Source organism: Nannobrachium achirus (genome assembly GCF_963921795.1).
Source record: "Nannobrachium achirus genome assembly, chromosome: 13".
NCBI classification, from domain to species: Eukaryota; Metazoa; Chordata; class Actinopteri; order Myctophiformes; family Myctophidae; genus Nannobrachium; species Nannobrachium achirus.
The window spans coordinates 47031303-47052039 of NC_137833.1; the positions used below are offsets into that span (position 1 = coordinate 47031303).

The 20737-nt window shown below is 43.6% G+C and overlaps 1 protein-coding gene across 1 annotated transcript in view; it reads right to left on the reverse strand.

Annotated features, from left to right (window-relative positions):
* Positions 1 to 608: 608 nt before the first annotated feature.
* Positions 609 to 20737, reverse strand: part of ercc6 (excision repair cross-complementation group 6) — a 44546-nt gene continuing 24417 nt past the window's right edge. The window contains exons 13-22 of the mRNA XM_080739761.1: positions 19822 to 19917; positions 17046 to 17264; positions 14123 to 14233; positions 13195 to 13314; positions 12430 to 12524; positions 10138 to 10283; positions 8266 to 8898; positions 7347 to 7515; positions 6735 to 6813; positions 609 to 6243 (exon numbers count right to left, since the gene is read on the reverse strand). Of these exons, the coding sequence (XP_080595887.1) occupies positions 5776 to 6243; positions 6735 to 6813; positions 7347 to 7515; positions 8266 to 8898; positions 10138 to 10283; positions 12430 to 12524; positions 13195 to 13314; positions 14123 to 14233; positions 17046 to 17264; positions 19822 to 19917 (2136 nt within the window). The 3' untranslated portion in view covers positions 609 to 5775. The remainder of the gene's footprint in view (positions 6244 to 6734; positions 6814 to 7346; positions 7516 to 8265; positions 8899 to 10137; positions 10284 to 12429; positions 12525 to 13194; positions 13315 to 14122; positions 14234 to 17045; positions 17265 to 19821; positions 19918 to 20737) is intronic.

Consider the following 20737-nt stretch of genomic DNA (forward strand, 5'->3'; position numbering starts at 1 on the left):
TAAAAACACAGATTGAACACAAAAAATAACTTAGGATTGTGTTGATCGTGTCCCAAACAACAATACAATAAGATCTGGTTGTCCCAGAGGTGAAATGGTCCTTTAAGTATTGATGGTTCAATGGTTCAATATCTGAGAACACAAATTGACATGAATCCAAAATACACACGACTGTCAAACAATAAAACTATGAAATCTATGAAAAGGTTGTGGGGGTCCCCGGCTTCATCTCTCTCTCAACTAAGGGATCGTCCTTGGTCTGAAAACATTGAAGACCCCTGCCCTACGTGATCACACCACAGCGTCACACAAAATAACCATAGCAGATCTACAAGCTCTGCTATGGTGTGTTTTGAATTTGAATCCTGAAAGGTATACCAGTTTTAGACATATGCGGTTTTCACACTACAGAGACGAGATAAAATAAAGTATACACAACTCCAAATAAAGAATCACATCAAAGTCAGAGAGGTAGACGTTTTATTTTTCTCGTACTGTAGCTTATAGAAAACCATAAAAAAGGCTGATGGACCTCTCATTTATAGCATTATAATTGAAAGTATAGACCTACTTCCAAAACAAAATAATAACAGGAATATTACTGCAGTTTGTAGTATTCCAAATTCCAACATCAGTGAGGCTGCATTAACTTTCAATGCAAATACAACATTGCTCAATTATTCAAGAGAAGAGTTACGACTTTCAGTCCGGGTGCATTCAGCCATGAGGAAATACAAACAAAAATAAAATAAATACAATCTATTCAATAACAGAAAAGCACCCGGTGCTCCCCGAAACATTTACAAGAGAGATACTGTATAGCAGACATCAAAGGGTTAAGCTTGTGGGTACAGTCGGATACAACAGCAGTGACAACTAAGAAATGTGTGGTAACAGTGTGTGAAAAGCCCAAAACATTTACAGAACAGCGTCTCCCTGCATGGCTTGCACCACATATGGCCCCGCAAACTGGAATCATGTATAATGACCGGGTTAGATCTGTCACTGTTGTTCAAAGAATGCACATGTAATTCAGTATAACCAGAGATAGGATTATGAGATGATAGAAAATACCATACGAAAAACAAAAATAGAATAACGAACGGACATATCTTCGTCAACTAATGGCTGAATTTATACTTGGTCAAGTGTTGCTCCCTGAAAATCACTTCTATATTTCCCGGGAGCGACGAGGTTTAGCATAGTGCTGGGACAGGACCCGGCACAGCTGATGTTTACATTTGATTAGACCAGTGTGGTTATCGTCATTATTCGCACGGGTAGATAGCTATTTCAACCAATCAAATAGCTTTGTCGGAACGACCTGAGGTATAATTCAGCCTGAACACCATGAAGCACCATGTGACCTACAGATATCTCTGTCAGTCCATAACACATCCCTCTCTCCTCCACTCAGCCGTTAAGACTCTCAAGTCAGCTTCCAAATGCTTCATTCAATAGAGACAGAGGACAATCTCCAAGCTCCTGTTGCTAAACAAGAGTTAAATCAAACAGTCAACCACAAAAAACAACAACTGCAAGGTGGAGATATGGGTTATAATATTAGAGTTTTTCTTGAGTTGCAAAGTGTCTCTATTCTTGGCTAGTGAGGGACAGAATCTTATGTCATTTTCTGCCTCTTGCATACATAGTTGCACAAAGTAAAAGACACTGCCAGACAACTCATCCAGAACTTCACAAGGGTCTGTGTTAACTCTTTGAGTGCCCCCTTTTTCACCACTAGAGGGCCCCAATGACCAGAGAATTCTACTTAGACAGTGCTGGTATATGCACAAGCCCTGCAGCCATGACATGCCTGAACACTTTCCTTTGTGCATGTACAGGAAGAGGATGAAGTTAGCTTGAAGTTAGCTATTGGCTACCAAGCATTTTAGAAGATCTATTTTCTGCAATTTAGCCTCGATTAAACCTTGCACACCTCATGCATGGGAAAAAAACAGAGAAGAATGATTGCATTGGAGTGGATTTGTGCAGTTTGTTCACAGCTTTCAAACAAAAAAATCCGATTGGAAATCCGTTCAGGCATTCTTGAGATAATAGCCATTATGTTTTACATGTTATGTAAACAAAAATGGCTGCCCTGTATGTTAGATGGGGTTGTATGGGGGTGGAACATGCAAAATCGCGATTGAAATCATGTTCACCAGATTTGATGGGAATTTTTTTTTTTTTTTTAAAGCCGAACTAGTTCGGGATCGGCACTCAATGAGTTAACAACAGTCTTGCGGATCTTAACTCTACTACTGCCAGATTATTTATTTATTTATTGCGTCTGGTGCCATCAAAAAGCGGCTTACCTTTGCAACGTTATAGTAGATAGATAGACATTTATTTATTTATTATTATTATTATTTTTTTATTGTGCAACAATGCACTTTGGCAGACCAGGCAGCAGAGGGTGGCGTCATGCAAGAATTAATGTGAATTTGGCCGGTGAATTTGGCCCTGAGGCCACAGAGCCTCAGGGCCAGAGAAAATCAACACGGAAGAGAATTGGTCTCCGTTGATGTTAACGCATAATGGATTTTTAAGACCATCACTGCGGGCGATGTGATTACAGTACACGGCGGCGCGACCCCTCATCAGCTTACGGACATCAACAAGGTAAATGAACGAACGGCCGTATGGGGCTTTTAAGCCGTGACATCATTTTGTAGGCAGAGGAGAATCTGCCCCCAGAGCATTTTCTGTCCCTCGCCATTTTCAACAGATCCGAGACAAAAATAACGACTAAAGTATAATTCTAACACTTTCCTTTCAACAACAAAGAGAAGAAAAATGTGTAAATAGTAAAAATAGTAAAAAGATTCACGGAAACTGGGGGCAGAAATTCTCCACTGCCTACAAAATGATGTCATACTTAACAGCCCCATTGGCGCGGCGCGACCTCGAGAATTGGGGCGAACGGGAACGTCCGTAGCGGTATAAGAGTTAATGAGCTGAACCTCTCCTGGAATTGAAGCACAAGCCTCCAATGTCTTTGATTCCACTGACCTCAGATAAAAAAAAAAAAACAATAATAAAATGAGGGACGGGGCGAAAAAAAAAAAACATGAATGAATGCATTGTCAAGGACTACAATACCTTCACAGACTACCAGTTGAAAACCACTGATTAAAAAAGAAAAATAACCCATCGAAAGAATTTAGGGCAGTCCTTCATATTGGTGCTGTTAACAATTTTGCTGCCATTTTAAACATAGCTGTAGTAAGCAGCTGCCAAATTGTCCTTACCTTTTAACGTGGGCACGCGCACGCATCGTGCACAATCTGTGCGCGACTCATCTAGTAGACGTGTAGACTCGGTGACAGCTTTCGAATAAAAAAACCCCCATTGAAATAGACATATCCGTTGCCACGCTGTATCCCTGCTTATCCGCCAGTGTTTACATGAAAAAACATTGAAAAAAGCCAGCTGTGCGCTATGGTAACACGTGGACACGTTCGCGCACATAGCAGACGATATGTGCGCAGATCATATGCCAGGCGGGTAGAGGAATCAAACAGCTACAAAATAAATAAAAAAATGATATGGCCATGCAGTCAGCTCACTTGTTTACAATGAAAAGCTATGCGAACGGAGCTGCGACTGGACGTCAGACCGGATATGGAAACCTAGATCCGGTCCAAACGGGAAATACGACCGGATACAGTTAGGGGGCGGGCCTAAAGTCTCCGAAACGGCTATATACAGCGATCATACTTTTAATCGTTTCATAATGATTAAAGCTAATTACATTTCCGGGAACGACGGGCATCGCAGAGAGGTACAGCGGGAAATCTCCGGTTTCGACGAGGATCGCAGAGTATGAGTTAAGCAAGGGGCTTTGTCATCAGTCCATCGGGCCAATTATTTTATGTAATAATACATATAGTGAAGCATTAAATATTCAATCAATTTATTGGTGAAAATAATATTTGGAATTTGTTTTGGTGTACTCAGAGATAACAAGATAACAATAAGAACAAGAATGCAAAGTAATGCTGTCATCGGGCCACCAATAGCTCCAATTTCCAAACGCTACTGTAGTTCTAAACACTGAATCCTCTAAATGGGTGTTGATGAGGCACACACACGAAACCTGTACTGTGACAGCTCATTGACAAAAACTCTTTCCATCTTCCATCTATGCAAAAACATTGTCTGCTCTGCATGCCCTTGACAGCAGATTGTTTTCACGTACGTTTGAAGAATCTGAATATTATGCCTGGCCACGATCCGTCCCTGGGTGGGGTTAAAAGAAGCACGCGGGTATTCTAGTCTTGGGGAAATAAATTAGCCGGCCTCGATAATCCAGTGCAGAGATATAGCCAGTTGACTGTGGCTTATTTTCACCCCAATATCATAATTTCTTTGGTAAACGAAAGTTAACCATCCGAGTTTCATTCAGATCACATGACTTCTGGCTGCACTCTACTTGGGTGCTGTTGGGATAATTCACAGACTGCAGACAAGCGCCCTCTATGCTCCATGCCCAAATAAGGAGTTGACGAACGCTCACGGTGGCAGTGTGAGCCTCATGTAAAACGACGAACGGACTCGACTAAAACTCGCGGCAAAACAACACATTTTCCGGTTTACCCTATAAACCAAACAATTTCTCTGCAGACAAAATCGTTTTATATTCAATGCATCTCCAATTTGAGCGCTGCACATTAGACCCCCTGCATGAAGATGCTGGGATGGTGATTTAGACACCTGGATCGCCACTGTTTGTTTTCATCACTCTCAGACATGCTCAGATTTGCCATTTTTGGTGACAGTGTACAAGTTTGTATTTGTACTTTTTTGTAATACCTCAGTGGGGGATTATAGAGGCTTGTACGCCCTAAACTTCTCAGGCAATCAATCTTTCTTCAAAACAGTTCATGGTATGTTGCTGGCAGACTGTAGAAATTAAACATTTTAAATCACTTATGCACCTTGAGTTTCTTACCCATCACACACAATGTACTTATTGTGCGTTTCTGCAGTGATCTTCGGGTAGTTTGAAAATATTGGATGTGCAAAAGGTGCTTCAGCAAGGCAATGCATTTGTTTGTTTCCTCCACAATAACTTTTTGTTCGGTTTCTCCACAATAACAAAACACTTATATACATAAATGATATACTTAGTTGACTGTGAGGTTCCCCAGGAACAATACTAAGTCCACTAGTTATTCTACACCAAATCTCTTTGACAGATTTCCCTCGCATTGTCGGCCCCAGAGTAGGGACGCCAAGCTTCACGCGGTTAAGACCTCACCTCACAGAAGTATGCTGTCACCTTTTAACCCATTTAGGCCTAGAATTATTTAATAATCTAACTATTGAAAAATAGCAGATTTACAAGCTCACAGTGCGCTGCAAGCTTGTAGATCTGCTATTTTTGAAAAAAGTCTTTGAATATCTTTTTAAAAGCGAACATTTGTAACTCAAATATTTGCTTCTGGGTGGTCCCTGGAACAACATGTTTTGAGATGGGGGTCCGCGGCCAAATTTTCACATACAGTATTTTGGGGGTCCTTGACAAGAAAAAGTTTGAGAACCACTGATTTAGAAGGAGGATTTAGAAGACATTTATAGAATCGCTTCAAAAATATCCAAAGCTCAAATGTTCCAGATTCTTCAAAAATAGAAGATCTACAAGCTCGCGGTGAGCTTGTATATCTGCTATTTCTTTAATAGTTAAAGCATAAAATAAAGGTTAAAGTGGTTCAAAACTAAAGTGACACAGATTTGCGTTCAGGCCTACAGTAAAATGGGTTTTTAACTTCAGCGGTAGTTCTCCTTCAGCCTCCAGGTCCCCTCCTGCCCGGCGCCTCGGTGGAAGTCACAGATGCTGCGGAGCAGCTCCCGGAACACGGGCGTCTGCTCCTTGCTCAGCCGGGGCGTGAAGTGGCCCAGCACCTCCTGGGTGGTGGCCTGTCCGTCCACGCTGGCCTGGAACGCCACGAAGTTGCGCAGGTCCACCAGCAGCTCGTCGTGCTCGGTGGAGGAGGAGGCCGCGTCAGGCGGGCCTCCTCTGGGTCCGCCTTCCCCCTCTTCCCCCTCCTCCTCCTCCGCCTCTCGGCTGGAGGCGGGCGTGGCCAGGTGACTGCGCGCTTTCATCTTGGCCAGCAGGGAGGCGGAGGGGAGCGGCGTGTTGGACTCGCCGCCCACGACTCCTTCCCCGCTGAAGAGAGCGTCAGCCGAGCTGCCCAGCTTCTTCTTGGAGACGGACTTCTTCAGAACGGCGGCGTCCTGGAGGGAAGATTGGGATGATTTAAGTTACCCAAACAGTGGATCGGGACCCATTTGTGGGTCGCAGACAGATTTGTATGGGTCCTTTTGTTTTTTTGTTTCCTACATTTTGTTTTTCAATTATTATTCAAAATATTTTCAAAAAACATTCCCCCAAAAAAGCTATTTTGTTCATGAATTAAAAACAAAATTCAATGTTTTATTTCAGTAATTTCATGAAGAAATCAAAGAAAAATCTAAGAAATTCAATAAATTAGAACAAATGTTTAAGAAGTAGTGAAAATAGCTGATCTATAAGCTCAAAACGCGCGTTGCGAGCTTGTAGATCACCTGTTTTCACTAGTTTGGGTCCCAGGCAAACATCTAATGTCTCTTTTGGGTTTCGACCTGAATAGTATGGGAACCACTGATTTAAACACAACCACATAAGAGCTCCGATAACCTCCACCAGATGTGAAGTAGCTCTTAATTTGAACTTAATTAGCCGTTACCTTGCACTTGTCTGTGGCAGGGGCCGAGCTAGCAGGAGGCGCAGACAAGAGAGGATTCTTCTTCAGGCCAAACCGCTTCCTGCCAAGAGAGTCCACGTTATATAATACACTGTACATGCTAACGTTAGCCTCTGTCGGGTGGAAACCTCGTATGTCCAAAACTGTTATTCTTCAGGATTCAGCAGCAAGAATAGCAGGCCAACAAGCTCAGAACGCGTTGCTTCACGCCACGTTTCGAGCTTGCAGAAAAGCTACTTTTGTGAGGGGCGCCCGCTGGCCTACTGGTCCATGGATGCCTGGCGGCGTCGCCGGTTCGATTCCCGATCCGGACGACCTTTGCCGCATGTCACTCCCCATCTCTCCCCCCATTTCCTGTCAGTCTAATGTCCTATCAATTAAGGCATACAAGCCCCCCCCAAAAAAACACTTTTGTGTGAGGCTGTAGTATGGGTAGAGCATTAATTTATGAAAAACACAAAAAGTTTAAAGATGGAGATAAGAGGTTTCTGCCCGCGACGATATACTGTATGTGAAAACTCACTGGACCCTCCCAAAAAGCCCTACTAGGGTTCACATGGTTAACAGACTGTATGGATGTATGCGTGTATGTACCTAGCAGGTGGTGGAGGAGGCCTGTTGTAAGGAAGCCGGCACTTTTGCCGGGACACCTTGAGCACCCTCAGGGCCTCTTTGGCCACTCGATTGGCCTCTGCCTCCACCAGGACGTAGTCCGCGCTGGACGACTCCATGATGGTGTCGTGCTGCATCACACTGTGGATACCTGAACCACAGCAACAGAGGAAGAGGGTGGAGCCATGACAAAGAGTTGAACAAACTTCCAGCCTGCTGTTCCTTATTTTGAGCATGTCATAAAATAAATTAATTTAGGTCTAGAATTATTGAATGCTTTAACCAGTGAAAAATAGCAGATATACAAGCTCACAGCGCGGCACCGAGTGCCGCGCTGCAAACTTGTAGATCTGTTATTTTTTTTAAAGTCGTGAAAATGTGTGCAAATCTTTGAATATATATGTATTTTCAAAGCGAACGTTTGTAACTCAAATTTTGCTTCTGGGGGGGTCCCTGGAACTAAATATTTTGAGATGCGGGTCCGTGGCCAAATAAATATAATTTTGGGGTCCTTCACATGAAAAGGTTTTAGAACCACTGACACAGTAGTCTCTCAAGAACAGACTAACTGAGCTCCAGTTAAGTGAAAAGGACCTTTTCTTTGACGATGGCTGGCCAGATTGCTGACATACAGTAGAAACATAGGTTTTTCAAAAAACCTTAGAAGGATTCAAAAGACACTTATAGAATCGGGTCAAAATTCAAATTTTCACGATTTTTCTAAAATAGCAGATCTACAAGCTTGCAGCGCGGCACTCGGTGCCGCGCTGCGAGCTCGTATATCTGCTATTTTTCAATAGTTAAAGCATAAAATAACAATACACCATAATGTGTACCCGTTCTGAACGGGTTAAAAAAAGAAAATCACTCCCCAAAAATCCAAACACATTTAGAAACGTACCGGATTTCTTGAAGAGCTTCGCCAATACATAATCATCGTTCTGTTTCTGCTCCTTGGCGTCGTCCTCGGCCTCTTTCTTAAACGTCTTCCTCTTCACCAGGTGAGAGATTCGCTCGCCCTCGCAGCGAGCGTCCCCGGATCGCCTGCGCTTCGCCTTCTTGCGCGCTGCGCCGCCGCCGCTGTCGGTCCGGTCGCAGTGCTTCCTCTTCTCCCTGTGCTTCTGAGGGCTGCTCAGAGCAGAGACTCCGTCTCTGTGCGGGTTGGATGATGTTTCTTCACAGTGTTTGCTTGTTTGCTTGTGGCTGGTTCCGTCTGAGTCTCTGCGTTTCTCTCCTGAGTGCCGTGAAACGCTTGACGGAATTATATTTGGCCCCGTGGCTGCTGCACCGTTTTGACTGGCGTTTTGGCTGTCTGTCAGCCCGTTTGGTTTATCCTGAGAGATCGCGCCGCCGCCGTCGCGCGAGGCGGGGTCCTCGTCTCCTGGCGCGGGAATGTGATTGGTGGAGGAGTGGCTGCGCTCTGGAGAAGCGCGGCTCTGGTTGGCTGAGGAGTGTTTCTGTGCGTGCTTGCTGGACCTGTGTTGTGACCTTGGCCTCTCTGGTTTCTTTGGCACGGTGACCTCTGATCCTATGCCTATGGTCACATCAAACAATAAAAACACACCCAATGTGAAGTGAGCGGTGGTCGTGCTTGCATAACGTCTTCAATTGGTAATTGGTGATGTAATACAGGCTACACACACACACATTGCTATGGCAAAACGCTGAGGAAAAAGACTAGGATATAGGTCTAGGATGTAATTGGTGATGTAATATGGCTACACACACACACACACATATTGCTATGGCAAAACGCTAAGGAAAACACATTGCTATGGCAAAACGCTGAGGAAAAGTGGCTACAGATAGGTCTAGGATGTAACTGGTGATGTAATGTGATGTAATATGGCTACACACACACACACACATTGCTATGGCAAAACGCTGAGGAAGAGTGGCTACAGTCACACGCACAGCCATTCTATGGAGCGGTTTACCACCGCTCAAAAACATGTTAATTAGCCATTTCTTTAAAAATGTTCATCAAACAGCATTATTTCACTCAAGAGGCCAATTCGTATGAGTCTCACAGATTGTCTAGTGGTAGGAAAGAAAATTGCATTCTTCATGTTCTTCATCTTTCCCCGGGTTCAAACCCCAGACTCTCGGGTGTGAGACGAAACATCTCTCGCTTTCCCAGGGAGATATTTCACGTACAATATGAGCTTCAGGCATTACTACTCTTGACTTATTTTAATCGTATTTATTGAAATAAGTTCCTTAACACAATTACTGCCTTTTAATCTGAAGGTTGCTAGGTGCCTTGGTGCTGCGCCGTTTCCTCCGTCGGCCGCCGCTATTATTTTGAAGGGCCGGAAGGGGGTTGTTTTTGTTTTTTTGGATTATCACTTGACGGCAACGATTACGTCATCTAGTCACATGACAGTGTGGGACAAGAAGAGAAACATGGCTGCGCCCAGCCGTGTGTATTGTTTACATTAGACCTGGCTCAAAATGTCTCTTTTGGAGTAAATGAAGTCTCTTTATGGGCCTCTCAATGGATTTACTATGGAGGACGTTCACTTCGCGTGCACGCCCGACGTGCGTTGTAAACAAATCGCGGACATTACCGATGCGGGCGGGTGCGGATCGACGTACTGTATATACAGTAAGATTGACAGTCCTCACCGTCAACGGCGCCATGGTGTTAACCCTTTCAATGACGGTGAGGACTGTCAAGGGCAGCAGAACAGTTAACAACACATGTATTTGAGTCCCAAATGGGACTAAAGGGTCAGACGGTCATACAAGAAAACGAAACAAATTGGCTGACCTGCGAATATGGCACTGGTCTCTGTTCCCTCGGTTCCGTCTGGGCTGGCCAGGGTGAAGAGCTCGTACATGTCATTGGACTTGAAGAAACGTCTCTGCTTGGGGTCCTTCAGCACCCGGTTGGTCAGGAACTGTTTGAAGATTTGCCTGAAAGATAAAATCGTTTGTTGCTCAGTACTAGAGGCGGCCCTGACCTGGTGTCATCAACCACTGAGCAGCTAGATAAAAGATTACAAAGAACAAATATATCGTCTCTGTCGGGTGGAAACCTCATACAGTATGTCCAAAACTGTGACTTTTCAGGAACCATTTAGGGCCTAGAATTATTGAATGCTTTAACCAGTGAAAAATAGCAGATATACAAGCTCACAGCGCGGCACCGAGTGCCGCACTGCGAGCTTGTAGATCTGCTATTTTTGAAAAGGTCGTGAAAATGTGTGCAAATATTTGAATATACTGTATGTATTTTAAAAGCGAACGTTTGTAACTCAAATTTTGCTTCTGGGTGGTCCCTGGAACTAAATATTTTGAGATGGGGGTCCGTGGCCAAATACATATCATTTTGGGGGTCCTTCACAAGAAAAGGTTTGAGAACCACTGACATAGTAGTCTCTCAAGAACAAACTAACTGAGCTCCAGTTAAGTGAAAATCGCCTTTTCTTTGACGATGGCTAAGCCAGATTGCTGACATAGAAACATAGGTTTTTCAAAAAAATCTTAGAAGGATTCAAAAGACACTTATAGAACCGGGTCAAAATTCAAATTTTCTTGATTTTTCAAAAATAGCAGATCTACAAGCTCGCAGCGCGGCACCCGGTGCCGCGCTGTGATCTTGTAGATCTGCTATTTTTCAATAGTTAAAGCATAAAATAATGATACACAATAATGTGTACCCGTTCTAAATGGGCTAAAGTAGCAGATCGACAAGCTCAAAACGCGGCGTGAACTTTTGATGCTTTTGTGTGACACTGCATGTAGTAGGACTTTAAAAAAAGAAAGAAAAAGATAGAATATAGACATGAGAGGTGTCTGCCCGACAGCAACAATATATTGTCGTTGTCGGGTGGAAACCGTGTATGTCCAAAACCGTTTGTTTTGTGTTTATCATTTTAAAAATGATTTAAACTAGTGAAAACAGCCGGTCTACAAGCACACACCGCCTCGTGCCGCGAGGCGTTGTGTGCTTGTAGATCTGCTGTTTTCACTACTTTTGTGCGACGGCCTTGTATGATGAAGCAGGGTTTTACTTTGAGAAAAAAAAATTACAAATGTGAAACTTGGAGACAGTGATGATATAGTATCTATTACCAGGATATTGAAGTTGGTAAAACTTCTTTTTTTATATATACTTTTTATTGCAATGATTTCAATTTTACATTTCATATTTCACATTTTATATCCATAGTTGCAATTATTTTCTTTTCTTTTTTTTTTCTATAAAAAGAAGTTGGTCAAACTTTTTGATGTCTGTCTTGACGCACAGAAGCTGTGCATCGAGACCGACACTAAGATGTTGTACCAACGTGTCTTTTTGAAAAAACGGACACCTCTGATTTCAAGGCGGTTGCGGTTAAACCTGCAATCCGTACGTTTTAACGTCCTACACAGGAATTTGAACCCGGGTCTCTCAACGCTAGAGAGACCAAACCTCCACCGTAATTTCATGTTTAAAGTTATACTATGTAACTTTTTTTATAAAACATATCTTAAAATTGTCCTAACTATTAAATCGCTAAAGTTTTAGAACCCCCACTCCGTTAATTTCAGCCCCAAAAGCCTTTTCTTTATATGTTTTCTACTTAGCCGTGACAGGGGCGGGATTTCCCGGCAAAGTTATGTCATCTGCATCATCCGTATACGTTGTGTATACGTTGGCCAATCACATTGCAGATCATACACACATGATACACTACCGGCCAATCACAGTGCATCTTGCGTCTCTTCAGGAAATAGCTTGCTTCAACAGCTTTGTTTACGCTGGTCTAGAAGTCTAGCCTGTAACTCCCCAACGCTGGTCCGCAGAGGGACACGAGACACCTCCACGGATGCGTGGCGAGGCGGGCGAGCCGGCGAGGCGGACGCGGTGGTCTGAAGGCCCGGTCCGCGGCGAAAAACGGCCGAAAAAAGCAGACGCAACCGCGGTTTGCTATAACGCTACTGACCACTAGTTGAGCAACTTACACAGTATAGCTTTAAATAATTTCAGATGCGAGAGCCTTACAGGTTCCATTTGGTTCCATTTGTACACTCCCAGAGGTAAATGAACCCTCAGGATGTTACAGTGTTAACTGACCTGTGGTATATTTTCTCTTCGATGGTCCCTGCAGTCAACAGTCTGTAGATGGTCACGTTCTGTTTCTGACCAATCCTCCAGGCGCGCTCTCGTGCCTAAAGAACAACAACAAGCCATTAGGTCACATCTTATGGTACGGCAAATAGTGTTGTCAGACACATGAAGTAATATTCATCACATTAGAAAAAACCTAAACATCTCCTTGATACTGATGTTTGAACCACCATTGTGTGTCTATTGAATTACGATAATTGTGAGGGCCAGTCACTACGATACAAATAAGGGCCGCAACAATCAACTATTTTCTGAGAGATTGAGAGAGAACAAAATAATCGAGAAGCACCTTTTCATAATAGTAATTTGTTTTTAGAATTTATATAGAACAAATCAATTGTTTTCTAATTTTCTAATTGACTAATTTGATTATTCTGATTAACCACTTAAGCTCTATCTTATACTTTGTTGTCCAATGGTGTTGTGCAAAAACCGGGTTAAAAAGTAAATAAATACATACATGTAAAGTAAAATAATTCAAAAATAACAGAGTAGTTCAGTAAAAATGCTCTTTTTTTAAAGGTAAAGTATCAAGTAAATCAATTAGTCCAATCGTAACCATTGCACATCTAATACACACGCGCGTGTGTGTGTGTGTGTGTGTGTGTGTGTGTGTGTGTGTGTGTGCGTGCGTGCGTGCGTGCGTGCGTGCGTGCGAGTGTGTGTGTGTGTGTGTGTGTGTGTGTGTGTGTGTGTGTGTGTGTGTTGTACCTGTGTGTCAGTGCTTGGGTTCCAGTCTGGGTCGTATATGATGACTCTGTTGGCTCCGGTGAGGTTGACCCCCAGACCCCCTACTCTGGTGGTCAACAGGAAGATGAAAATGGACGTGTCCTGCAAGGGACAAACACAGAAAGCTCATTTATCTTGTTTATGTCCAAAACAAGTTACCTTTCAGGATTCAAATTCAAAAAGCGGCAAAAATAGTTCATATTTTGCCGCTTTTGTGTGACACTAGTATTATGAAGTAGTAAGTACGGTATTCCTTTACGATAACATTTTACAATTTGAAGTGGATGTTTTGATTGCATGTTTCAACTTAAGTGAACAGGGGTCCGCTCATTGTTCCGCCGGTCCGTTGTTCCGAGTAGCGTCGGCAGGTTAGTTCCTCGTCACGGTTACTGAGGTTAGGGTTAGTTTTAGTGTCGGCATACCGGCCCGTCGGCATATTGATGCGGACCCAAGTGAACACACACAAAACTGTGCCTACACCTCCTCTTTGTGAAGGATGATTTTATATTGGGACTCTGGTTCGACAGTACCAGTACCTTAACCTGTTCTGTATTGTTCTTTTCCTCCATTCTCTTTACCTATTCTAACTCTACCTGTAACTGCAATGTTGAGAGCTTCTCTTTTCTCTCTCTACACCTGAAAATCGAGTGACGCGACAAAGTCGATTCAGATTCTTCACATCATTCTAACAACATGGGTCGTTGTAGTTTATGGCACTAGTAGTAGAGAGAGACAATGAGGTTATAACAAAGAGCGAACAACAGATTGTCGTCAGTTAGTGTTTCCACCCTCGGGGGAGAATTGAGCAGCAGCGCGCCAGAGGATTGCCACGTTTTTCTAAAGTGTTCCCCCTCGGGGAATAGAAGGGGGGAGGAACATTAGGAGCCATTAGAGGCGGCTAATCCCTCACCTCGTTGTAGCGGTTGATGAGGGGCTGCCGAGACCCTATGGTGGTGGTGCCGTCCATCTTCAGGAAGGAGTAGTTGTTCTGCCGCACGAACACCTCCAGGATCTCTAACATCTGAGGACGACAAGAGGACTGGAGTGAGACGAGAGACGGAGAAAGGTAACGCGCACTGGTGGAAAAAAGAACTCATATTTGTTTGAAAAAGTATCAATGCTACAATATGGGAAATACCCTGTTACAAGTAAAAGTCCGGAATTCAAAATGTACTTAGTACAAAAGTACCGGTATCAAAATGTACTTAAAGTACTGTAAAAGATGATATTATCATGATTGATTATGTGTGACGTTATTAGAGTCGAGAGCCCATCAACAGGCCTCAGTAGCTTTTGGTAAAGCCTATTTTGTTATGGTACAGCTTGTCCCAGAGGCCTTGGAGGTGTCTGACCATTCTTCTTCGCAGAACTACCTTACCACTGACTTGAGTGTTAAACGTACTTCTGTCCATGATATCATGTTACATAAATCATAACCACCACCACCTAATACATTGTCTTGTCTCCTCATTTTCTCATTGATTATTGATTGATCTGAATTCCCCCACAGTACCAAAAGTAAAAGTACTCCTTATGCAGAATGTTTGGTTATTTTCAAACGGCAAAAAAAACACAAAAGTGGTTAATGTTTGTTTTGTAATAATAATCAAAATCTACATACATAAGTTTTCAAATAAATGTAGTGGAGTAAAAGTACAATATTTGGATGTGAGATGTAGTAGTAAAAGTAAAAGTATTGGAAATTGGAACTCAAGTAAATGTACTTAGTTCCACCACTGGATGAGAGACAGAGAAAGGTAAAGCGTGATTTATATTTGGGCATATGGCAGTGTTGCGTGCCACGTGCGGCCTGTTGAGAGCTTGTAGATTGTTGCGACTGTCAGGTAACAGTTACTATCAAACCTCCACCGGCTCTCAGTCAGTCAGTATGTCCGTCACGTCACGTCACACTTTTGCCCTACTCATATCTCCACCACCATTGCCCCTATCCATGCCAAACCTTTTCTCAACATTTCTCACATGGCCCTCTTCTAGCGCAACCTAGGCTATGAGGCCGATTCTTGCAAAACACATTTTTGGACACTGCTCCTACAGATCTTGCCCTAAAATCACGCAAAGCTGTACACAGTATCTCTTAATGGATCTGTCCCATTTCCACATCTTCCCTCCTGATTGGCTACCATTGCCTTCTAAAGTTTGTGTATGCGACCTGACGGTTGCTTATCTCCCGATTAGGGAGTCTTACTGGTTCCCTTTTCCTCGCTTGTCTGACACCGGAATACGGCAGAATATAGCTTGACCATAAGAGAGAGAGAGAGAGGCTGAGATTTGGATTAAGTCTAACAGGATTAGAGCAGATTAATATTACATGGACAGAGATACCGACAGGGATGGTCTCAGGTTCCCTCTGAGGTATAATCTCATTGGTATTGACTAGCAACAGCTGGGGCTTCACACACACACACACACACACACACACACACACACACACACACACACACACACACACACACACACACACACACACACACACACACACACACACACACACACACACACACACACACACACACACAGGGGCGTCACAAGGGGGGCGAACGTGGGACTGATTTACTAGGGCCCAAGGTGGAGGAGCCTTCATTATTTTATACTTTAGCTGCCGCGCTGTGAGCTTGTATATCTGATATTTTTGAAAACTCGTGAAAATGTGTGCAAATCTTTGAATATATGTATTTTTTAAGCGAAACATTTGTAACTCAAATTTTGCTCCTGGTGGGGTCCCTGGAACAAAATATTTTGAGATGGGGGTCCGTGGCCAAATACATATCATTTTGGGGGTCTTTGCATGAAAATATTTGAGCACCACTGACATAGAAACATAGGTTTTTCAAAAAACCTTGGAAGGATTTGAAATATTCAAAGACTTGCACACATTTTTCAAGATTTTTTCAAAAATGACAGATCTACAAACAATGGCAGATCTACAAAACTGGCAGATCTACAAGCTCGCAGCGCGGCACTCGGAGCCACGCTGTGAGCTTGTATATCTGCTATTTTTCAATAGTTAAAGCACAAAATGTGAGTGAATTCTTGTACCCAGGGCCCAGAATTTGGTGCGACACCCCTACACACACACACACACACACACACACACACACACACACACACACACACACACACACACACACACACACACACACACACACACACACACACACACACACACACACACACACACACACACACACACACACACACAAATGACATAATAGTTTTAGGGGCACTTGTGCGTTCTAGGTAGACAATAATACAATAGATTGAAAAGCCACTGGTGACGACAACCCCACTAGAACAGTGTGATCAATACTAACACATGTAAACACATAAATAAACACATTAACAACATCTTCAATGGCTGATATTTTGGAAAAGCGATCGGTTGATTGATTGATTGGATTTCGACTGTGTGACTTATACAGGCATATCATGTTAATTATCAGAGGTGCAACAGTTAATCGGACAACTCAATATAAAAAATGAGTATTCAAAAATAACATAGTTTAACAAAATAACATTTCAAAAATTCAGAAAATAGCTGATCCACAAGCTCATAATGCTTCTTTAAGCGACGCTTTGTGAGCTTATAGATTGTTTATTTCCCACACATCATCAAAGTGATCTATAAGCTTACAAGGTGTCACAAAAGTGACGCGTTGTAAGCTTGTAGATCAGCTATTTTTCACATTTTTCAACATGGAAATGATTATGCACAAATAATTGCGATTATCTAAAATAATTGTGATAGGACGATTATGTAATAATTGTGACCGGCCTACTGTAAGCTAAGAGCAGTTGCAGCCCTATTTTCCCACCTGTCTGGACTGAGTGAAGAGCAGAACGCGGTGTCCCTGTCTGAACCAGAGGCGTAGCAGGGACTCCACCACCATCAGCTTGCCAGAGCGCTTCCAGTAGCCAAAGTGCTCCTCCTCGGTCAGCTGGGACTCAGGGATACCCTTCAGGATCCGCGGCCCCCCTGAGAACAGGTCCGGGTGGTTGCAGATCTTACGCAGCGCTATCAGACCCGAGAACACCTGAAACAACCACGAAAATATGTTATTTTGTTGAATAAAGAAGGTGCTGGAGCAGCTCAGAGGGTGAATGGAGCCTTTCGATAAGAAGATGACATCTTCGTCAGGTCACCAAATTATTATTATTTGTATTACTAGTAAGACGCCTCAGGGCGACAGGCGAGGTCGCGCCACAGTGATGTGGACATCAGGTTTAGTGGACATCAGGGATCTCCATATATGGGCATAAAAGGGATTTGTTCCCCCTGGCATCACAGGGATCTCTCTAACAGGACATCATTAATGTTGATGACATCAGGGAACTCCATATATGGGCATGAATGGATTCTGTTAGAGTGACATCACAGTGAAGCCAGAGAGTGATGTCAGAGCGCAAAACCCATTCTGGTAGAAAGGGCGAGGTTGCATGTCACCCTGAGGTGTCTTACTAGTAGAGTGGTTCCACTGAGGGCGAGGTCGCGCCACAGTGATGTGGACATCAGGGCTAGTGGACATCAGGGATCTCCATATATGGGCATAAAAGGGATTTGTTCCCCCTGGCATCACAGGGATCTCTCCAACATTATTATACGGAAGGAGGGCTGCAAAAGTTGATCAAACTAATCCATTTAAATGATGATCTATTTTTGCACAATATCAAATGGGGGGGGGGGGGGGGGGGGGGGGGGGGGTTAATCATACCAATTCAATTGATCTAGTCAATTATGAAAGATGTTTTTTTTATTGTTTTGCGTTGATTCGTTGATAAATAAATAATAAGTAAATAAAACACCTTTTGATTTTTCGAAAAAGTGATTGATGGAATACAGAAAAGACAACAGACAGTTGCAAGCTCTGATTCAAAACTGACCGTTGCACCAAAAGCCCTCAACGTTATGACCGGTCGGTGACATGAAGCAGATACGGAAACTTAACGTGCGCTATGATGGCGTTGCGCCTTTAAACAAATAATTGCATTTACTTTAAGTCCGTAGGAATGAGTTTACATAATTTATTTACAGATAATATACATGGCCCCGCGTTGCGTCTCTGATGAAGGCCCAATGGCCACTGCATTAGTAATGGTGGTTAATGGACTGAGAGTGACCGCTGAGAGTGTGTGTGTGTGTGTGTGTGTGTGTGTGTGTGTGTGTGTGTGTGTGTGTGTGTGTGTGTGTGTGTGTGTGTGTGTGATCCTGCTGTGGTCACCCTGGGCTCGCTGACCATGTCCATTTGGGTCGGTGGTGATGAATGTCTGGTAAGAGAGAGTCTCTCTCCAGGGTGGAACCTGGACTAATGCGAGAAGCACCGACCTTACAAGCTCCTTAAAGAGGTCGTCATAAAGAATAGTGGACGCAGGCCTCCTATTAGGGGCCATAATAACATTAAAACGCACTCATTAAAACTAGAAAAGAATAATAATCTAATGACGCCACTTCCAAGGTGTGATCACAGAGAGAGAAGAGTGGAGTTATGGAACGGAAAAAGAGAGGAAGCAAATGAGCCCCCGTGAGTGAGAGAGGAGAGAGAAGGAGCGATAGAGAGAGAGAGAGAGAGAGAGAGAGAGAGAGAGAGAGAGAGAGAGAGAGAGAGACAGAGAGTTAGTGGGGTTAAATAATGAATAAGGCATGTCTAGTTCCTGGAAATCTTCACCTGACCACAGGTTTTGCCCCCACCGCCCCTCCATCCTTGTTATAAGGCACTGACTGGTCAAACAAGAGCCTGTGTAAACATGGACCCCTTACGACAGGGGTGCTCAACCTTTTCAGGCTGTGACCCCATAAAATAACCCCCCACCCACACCCTGAGAAGCACTGCGAATTGTAGGAGTTGAGGCGTTACATTTTGTTTGACTCGGTTCCACAGACAAATATTGTGACTCGGTTCCACAGACAAATATTGTGAAAATAGCAGATCTACAAGCTTCAAAAGGGGGGAGGTTCCCCGGTTGGACATAGCGTGTGGAAGGAACACATTATTCCAACCAGTTCCTTTCCCCGGCGCCCCGGCTGGCCAGGGGGAGGCATTATAGAGACCAGGATTACTGCATATTGTTGTGAGGGTATCTACCCTAGGAGACATGGGGATAAAATGCAAACTCCACAGGCCCTTTCGCCAACCCCATGTCGGGTATGGGCACTGATGACGCGGAGGACAGAACACGGCCCCAGCACCCACAGCGTCCCTGGCGGGAATCCAACCAAGGACCTTCTAGCTGTGAGGCGACAGCACTACCGACTGCGCCACTGTGCCTCCCTCTATTTGGCCAATGTTTGACCAGTTTTTATGATACAGTCTGTTGATTACTTTTCATGCCGTAATGGTCTTTTTTTCCACCTCCCTGGGGGTCCTGACAACACTGGTTCTCAACCCTTAATTTATTTTTTAAAGATAGCAGATCTTCAAGTTCATAGTGAGGCACTACATGCTTGTATAATAGCCAACCAATGTATTTTTGAATAGCCAACCAATTTGCTATATACAGTATATACACAGCTAAAATCTCAAATGAATGTTTTCCTGTTTTTTTTAATTTATTTTTCAACCCCGAGTGGAAAAGGAAGAGAGCCATCATGGTTACCATCATGTCGCCGTTCAGTATCTGGTAGACCTCTTTGGAATCCAAGAAGCTCTGATACACCTGCCGCTGCTCTTCTGTTAATCTGCAAAACAGAACCTACACACACAAACACAAACACAAACACACACACACACACGCACGCGCACACACGCACACACACACACACACACACACACACACACACAATGGTGCAAGACAGTTTAATGAGCAGCAAACATCTTCTTTAAAGCCCCTTGATGAAGTGGGTGGGTGTGCGTCGAGAGAGAGAGAGAGAGAGAGAGAGAGAGAGAGAGAGAGAGAGAGAGAGAGAGAGAGAGAGAGAGAATTAGGTGTTGTGTTGTGTTTTTTTTAAGGAGCCCCCGCCTGTCCTGAGGGAGCGACTTAATGAGCTGAACTGGACTGGGGGAAGTCAGCCCGGCGTCAACGGCTGAGGGCAGACCAGAGACCGAAGCCACCTTAACCCATTCAGGCCTAGAATTATTGACTGCTTTAACCAGTGGAAAAATAGCAGATATACAAGCTCACAGCGCGGCACCGAGTGCCGCGCTGCGAGCTTGTAGATCTGCCATTTTTGAAAAAGTCGTGAAAATGTGTGCAAATCTTTGAATGTATGTATTTTCAAAGCGAGAGTTTGTAACTCAAATTTGCTTCTGGGTGGTCCCTGGAACTAGATATTTTTAAATGGGGGTCCGTGGCCAAATACATATAATTTTGGGGATCCTTCACATGAAAAGGTTTGAGAACCACTGACATAGTAGTCTCTCAAGAACAGACTAGCTGAGCTCCAGTTAAGTGAAAAGGACCTTTTCTTTGACGATGGCTGGCCAGATTGCCGACATAGAAACATAGGTTTTTCAAAAAGTCTTAGAAGGATTCAAAAGACACTTATAGAATCGGGTCAAAATTCTAATTTTCA